We start from the raw sequence: 6,771 nt of genomic DNA, 5'->3' as shown, positions 1-6,771 counted from the left end.
CAATTAGCAGCTTAGAAATAGCTATCCATCAGCCCGACTTCTTCAATGATCAGTCAGCTACTGATGGGATTACAAGAACAGTCGATCCACCATCTTTTTCCTTTAACTAGACTAGAGGTTAAATGAAAGAAAGTAGGGGAAATACATCTTTCAAAGACAGAAAAAAGAAAGAGTTAGAGAAAGGGAGTAAGAACTCAAACTGTACCAAGTAAAACCTAGTTCAGCTCTCTGGGTTGTGTGTCTGCACCTAACCCATAGGTCCACTTCTCCTTCCACTCCACTCTGAGGTACTACATCTGTAACACCAGTGCCATATCACACCCCAACAATATTTTTCTGATACCCATATCAAGTACCCAACACACCTACACAGACTCCACTAACACAAGTAGGTACTAGGCAATTCAGATTAGATGTCCTTCTTGTAACAGTTCAGCACAGCTATCTAACATCCACCGGCAGCTATGGTATTTCCTTGTTAGCAAGTAATCATATACGCTGAATACAGAGAGATACACAAGCCTTCAAGTACTGGTCATTAAAGCATACAGCTAACCTCAAATTTTCTAACTTGACTTTGATTAACGCAAAACGTAACTGATTTTCAGTGACCTCAGTTAAGTTGCTTTAAAATATGAACTAAGAGCCCATTCAGAGATCATATTTTATAAAAGAGCACACAAACTGTTGTCCTGATAGGCTTCCAAGACACTGGTATTTAACATCAACGTTTAGGACCTGCTGCAAGATGTTCAGAGAATTATTTGTCATTTGAAAAGAATGCAAGGCTAGTTGTGATTGTGTTTGAGAGACTGATGATCAGCTTCAGATCGACCACACTTACCTACGCGTGAAAACAAGAGCAACCTAAAAACCAATTAGACCCTGGACTAAAACCACAGGAGCCGTCAGTAGTTGAACTGACGCTGGCAAGGCTGGTGAACGAAGAGTCCGTTGTGCTTCATCTGCCGAGAGTGGCAATCCCTGGCAAGGTTTTGGCGACGGAGACCACTTCTGTTGAGATAGTGTCTTTCATTGTGTTCTTTTATCCAGTGCGTAGGACGAAAGCTCTTGGTTTTTTCCAGAAAAGTCGCACGAGTAGCAAGAGCTGTGACGTAGCAGTGAACACGCTGCCCCGTTTCACTTCGGGCCTCCAGTCTGGAAATGTGACAAGCAGATATCAATCACTGCTGAGGTGCAAACTATAAAGGGCCGAACACGGACGTCAGCATCTAGTGTTTGGAAAGGCCATCCCTATTCTACAGGACAGTGATGTGAGCTGAGGTCAGGCCAGTTTAGGAAAACCACACTGGTAACTGATGCATAGTGCTGCTATGTGGCTTTTTGTGTGAGGGCACCACAACACCCTTTGGACTTTTGGTGTCTTATACTATTGCAGCCTTCCTTCCCCATCCCACCTCCCTAAGCCCGCGATGCAATATGGATCAGAAACATAAGGCAATGTGTGTCACACTGCTCCAGCTTTAGAAGACTTGGAGTTACCCACCAGGCAAAGTTTGGGTTAAAATTGTTTTAAATGTAGGTGATTCAGCCTGAAAATAGCAGCACAGGAACGAAAGTGTGTTTGGACTGCCAGCCACACAAGTAAATACAAACAATGTTCATGCAGAGGAATGGGAAAGATAGATCAGTTGTGACACACACAGGAAATAACTTGGAAGGATTGCTCTTCAACCAGCCCTCTAGATTCCATGAGCAGAGAGTCAGCAGTTCTGGCAAACCCTTACTCCATCATGCACTAGTGAAAAACAAACCAGCAGTCTATGGAAGCGGGGACTGACATATTGAAAAAGAACTTCCATACTCGACAGAACAATCACTGGCGTTTCCTGAAACTTCCCAAGCAAAGCTAAAAATAGCCTGGCAGTTCTAAAAGCACAGCAGAACCCAAGTCTAAGTGCCACAGCTGGTGTGAGACCAGTGGCACCAGAATTACTTGCCTTCTCTCTTCCCACCCAGGACCCAATGCCTAGAGGGCAACTTAGTGGCACACAGAAAAGATGTCTGCAAGACCAGGAGCTTGCTCAAGCATGAGCAAGAGGTCTCTTGGGAAGTTGTTTTTAAGCACTTGCATGACTTTATTATAAAGTCTCTTCTGGAAGAGCTTATCTTTCACTTATTGTACGATGTCTCTGTAGACCTCAGTGTGGTCCACTGTGCCCATGGTACACCCTTGTAGCCTTGCTCCAGAGGGCTGCAGGTGCCTGGCACAGAAGTGAGCTCTTCTGCCTCCCTTCACTCCACACTAGAGTGAAACAGTTCCTGCTACCAAGGAAATACTCCCTTCTACTTTTTTTCTAAAATCCACTTGCTTTTGGCTCCTTGGGTAGCATGATATGACTGACTGAAGCCTACAGACTCCAGAATAGCCATGTGTGACATGGTTTTCCCCTGTTCATTCACTGGATATTGTCCTACACATAGTACTTGAAATATGAAGCAAGAAATAAGTGAATAATACAGTACAAATCAATTCACAGTGTTTTGTAAATACTTTCTGTACAGATCACGCCAGTTTAATTTATGTGTGGGTGTCTGCAAACATGGGGCTACTGTTTTCTCTCCAGGGCAATCCCTTAATAAGTTCAGCAGTGCAGGAGGTGGAACTCTAAGTGAAGCTTTTCTGGGGAAAGCCTTAAGGAGCTAGGAAGCCACCCTGCACTTACTAGAACCCATACTTCCCTTGCTGCATATCATTAGCTAGCAAAGAGCATCAACTGCTAAAACAAAGTGTTGTGGTTTGTTACAGAAAAACACGACTCACCTGACAAACAGGAGGAAGTTTATACAAGGTCCTTTTGCTCCTAAAGGAATTTAAAAGGAGCAAATCGATTCCTCCACAAAAGGAAAAAAATGGTTTGAAATTGCTGACTGAAGATATTTAAGCTTTTTCCCCTCTTATGAAATACCTTTCCAGCACTAGCTTGCAAACCAGTACTCTCCTACTTGTCATCTTAAAGTTAAACTAGGATAGCAGAGGTGGCCTGAACTAGCTAAAAGGCTGAGTACTCTTTAAAAATGCAGCACTTTGATACCTTAGTGCTTGCCTTTGGTGGCCTGGCACTAGCAAGCTCCACACGCCAAGAGAACAGGGCTGATGAGCCTCCTCCATCAACATTGTCAAAATGTAATTTTTGAGGGGCTGTGTCTAAAGGCAGATTGCCACTACATACATTGGCTGTTGCACCCCTGGCACCTATTGTGCTACAAAGTGTAAGTGTCCTGCTAGTTGTGCTATAGAGCCAGACCTCACAAGAAATATTAAAGGCTTCACACCCTCCCCCAATTAACATTTAAGTAATTTTTCTGCACTTAGCATTTTGGCTTGTTAGAGCAGATGTAGTTAGGCTTGATCAAGTAACATTATTTGGCACAAATGTTAGTCCTAAAACCAGTATTGTTTTGGCAGACAAGGCTCTAGAGGAAGCAGCATTGCTAGCAGCCTGATCAAACAAAAAGCATTGTCCCAAAACAGTAGTACTTACTGTGCCAGTGTGCCTTAAGCAGCTTTTCTTGGCCCTACAATGTTAAATGGCCAACCATTAAACCACTAGATAACTTAAAAACAGCTTTTGAAACTTACTGCATTATCAGTGTAATTGATGTGCCCAGTTTCCGTAGTCTACCTCACCTCTAGACTTTAGTCTCTTCCCAGTGCTGCCACCCAAAATAACTTTTACAAAAGTCTAGATCCTCTGACAAAGCATAAGCACATAAATCAGTGTGAAGAAACTTAACCACACACTAGCTGAAGACCATCACTCCTTCAGCTTCCTCACATATTAAAGCAAGTTAACTGTACTGCATAATGTAAGACAGGATTCTTCAATCCAGAAGAATTTATACCAGCACCCCCAATTCAGGTCACTGAGAAGTCAATATCCAACCTTGTTTGCTATATCCACTGCAGACTGATATCTGACATTAACTGGTCTACTGTCTTTCACTAGGGCATGCCTCACAGCCTACAGTTCTCTTGCAGATGCCTTCAGGTTTTAAAGGTATCCTGTGCTCTCAATTTAAGGTAAGCTAGATCCCCGATGCTTAACATCACAGACAGCCCTCCCTAAATAACTACACAGCTGCCCCACTCTAAGATTAATGGTATCAGCACTATACTTCAGTATTATACAACTGCACATCATCTCCAAGTCACCTGCTCCTCTGAACTAAAAGCTTTAAACATGGCAAGGAGCTGATCAGAAAAGGCCACGGGCATCTACCTACAGCAATGCTACCTCTACACTGATTTTTTCCTGCATAACAAAACTGAGTATGCTATTTTTTTATTATTACTATTTTTAAGTGTAAGCACCAGATGAGATGAAGAGTCAGACTTTGTTATTAACCAGGATTCACAGAACACCTCATTATTTCCACAACAGTGAACACATAGGCAAGTGTTAAGTTATATGGCAAAGAAATATGCCAATTACATACATCTAGGTACACTATAGTGGTATAGCTGCATATACTAGAGAGTTAACACCAAAGACTCAGTGCACAGCCTCTGCAACAATACCACAGAGCCAGATCCTTAGGACCCAAAACCAAAATGCACAACTAGCACCTTGCTAAAAGTAGAAGTTTGCAGCATAAATTTTTACCTCGAGGGGAGTTAGTTTTGTGGAATATTTCAGTTTGCCTTTGTTCCACGAGCCACCTGTGGAAAAATGTAAACCTGTGCTAACCTACCACTAGGTTAAGGAGCAAAGAAAGATACAAAACCAGTCGTCCTTCTCAGGATAACTGAAGTAGTATTTTGCATCTCATGAGGTGACTGAAAGGGTACTGAGTAACAGCAATGAAAAACACACATAGCTAGGAAGGGGGTAAAGTTCTTTCAAATCTGTGTCACCAGCTATACAGTTAACTGCCACCAGTTTCACCAGAACTGGAGTGTAATCTTCAAGGGAATAATTAGGCCTCATAACTATTCACTGCAGTGTCAAAATAGCATACCAACTGTTTTCTGACACGGTCACCCTGTATAACATTTTTCTAAGCAGTCAGGCAGCCCTGACCACCCCACCCACCTTGTGCAGTATTCACACTTTACTTGCTTTTTCTGAAATAAGCTGGAAAATTCAGTATTAAGTGTCTAAGCTGACAAAGTAGAAACCAGATCTTTTCAGCCACAGAGCTCCTTGACAAGACAAGTCACACATACCTAGGACTACTTGGGCTGTGAAACTCCTCATCTCCACATCCAGTCTCATTAAGGCTGTGACAGGTATTGTGGACAGCATACACAGACATGCTGGGATGCTCTATGAGGAGGTTCTCCATTGGGCTGGTTTCCACTTTGATAGTGGTTAATCCACCTGCAGTAAAACATGGGGGAGGGGTAATAAACCAGCTCTCCTCCATGGGACACGACTCAAACTGGATGAAGCAGGATTCGCTGGCCTCTGGCAAGTGTTCCAAGGGAGATGGCAAACACGTGCAGACGGGGGAGCCGTCGGTGGGCGACGCTTGGGTGCTGCCCGCTTCCTGCGCGGAGCAGTTAGTGCAAGGGTCTGCTGCGGCGGCCGTCGGCAGAAGGGGAAACAAACCCACCGGTGTCCGTGGCCGCAGGGGTCCAAGGCAAGGTTGCAGGTTGCCAGAAACAGGATATAAAAAACAAAAAACAAAGCAAAAAACCCAACTCCTATTAGTGTGTACACAAGTTTTTATTTTTCTAAAAGCAGGCGGAGGGGAAAGGAGAGCACCCTGATAAGCCACGCTATACGTGCAAACCAACTGTTATCAGTAAAGCAATACAGTTGCATAATAAGTAAAACACGCTTTATCTGTACAAGGGGTTCTGCTGAAACCTCTGTCAGGCTTATAAACCTGACATCATTTTTGTCATCAGTTTACGTAATGTGTTTCGGTACATTTGTTTTGAAGAAAGACACCCTATGCTCTCATCCACACTGGTTTTGCTTAGGTAAAGTTTCTCTTGAGCTACTCGTTTCTTTACGCAGAAGTACAAGTAAGAGCTCGAGCAGGACAAAGGCAGAGCTTATGTGTGACAGACATCTTACCTATAAAGTCAACCAGAATCCACTCGTCATCTTCTTTCTCACTGAACTCTGGCTCTTGGCTGGACAAGCTATCAATCTCTCCCATGAGCATGTTATTTAACCTCTGGAACATTACTAAGGCAGGAGCAAGGCTTTGGCTGGTAGGTCTTTTTATCCAAGGTTCAAGGCACAGCTCACACTGTACTAGCAGAGTGGCATAGACTTGAGATTAAAGTGCATAGACGATTTATCAGCTTAGGTATGAGACATGCAGAGGCATGACTGGTAAACAGTTTATTCAAAACCTGCAAAAAATAACAAGGGTCTTAATGACAAAGCAACAGGTAACATCCCTAAGGAACAAACTAAAAACTCTTGTAAGTGCAATCTGAGGTATCACTGAACTTTTTTTGCAAAAAGCCTAGGTCTCCTCTCCTTGGAGCCGAGCACCTGCCTTCGTCTCGAGCCTCCTCCCTGTGCAAAGGTCTGTTCAACTGTTGGGTCCCACCTTCTCCTAGGGGAGGAGTGGAATCTTGCACAGGAGTCTTGTGCCTGTGCTCGGAGAGGTGCTTCCCCAGCTCCCTGCCCGTCCTCCTCCTCATCGAAGAGATGCGAAGGGCAAGCGAATCTCCTCTGTTGGCACAGCCTCGCACCTCCCCCAGAGGCTTCTTTGAGGGCTCCCCGGGGTGCCCAAAGCATTCATTTCGTCTCTCTCCTGTCATATACAGCTCAGGACACTGTC

General features: G+C 44.0%; 1 protein-coding gene across 2 annotated transcripts; it reads right to left on the bottom strand.

Moving 5' to 3' along the window:
• Positions 1-801: 801 nt before the first annotated feature.
• TP53INP1 (tumor protein p53 inducible nuclear protein 1) lies at positions 802-6,333 on the bottom strand. 2 transcript variants are annotated; one of them, XM_008939686.1, is made up of 3 exons: positions 6,051-6,333; positions 5,192-5,543; positions 802-1,158 (listed from the first exon to the last, which is right to left on the bottom strand). In XM_008939686.1, the coding sequence occupies exons 1-3, from the start codon at positions 6,160-6,162 to the stop codon at positions 909-911; spliced, it is 714 nt and encodes a 237-aa protein (XP_008937934.1). In that variant the 5' UTR covers positions 6,163-6,333; the 3' UTR covers positions 802-908. The 2 variants fall into 2 exon arrangements, with proteins under 2 accessions (XP_008937934.1, XP_008937936.1); XM_008939688.1 differs by having other exon boundaries at positions 5,192-5,540.
• Positions 6,334-6,771: the final 438 nt, after the last annotated feature.

The sequence above is a fragment of the Merops nubicus genome, unplaced genomic scaffold (genome assembly GCF_000691845.1).
Source record: "Merops nubicus isolate BGI_N331 unplaced genomic scaffold, ASM69184v1 Scaffold23424, whole genome shotgun sequence".
NCBI lineage: Eukaryota > Metazoa > Chordata > Aves > Coraciiformes > Meropidae > Merops > Merops nubicus.
The sequence above is the reverse complement of the archived record's forward strand: the minus strand, read 5'-3'. Positions and strand labels throughout refer to the sequence as shown.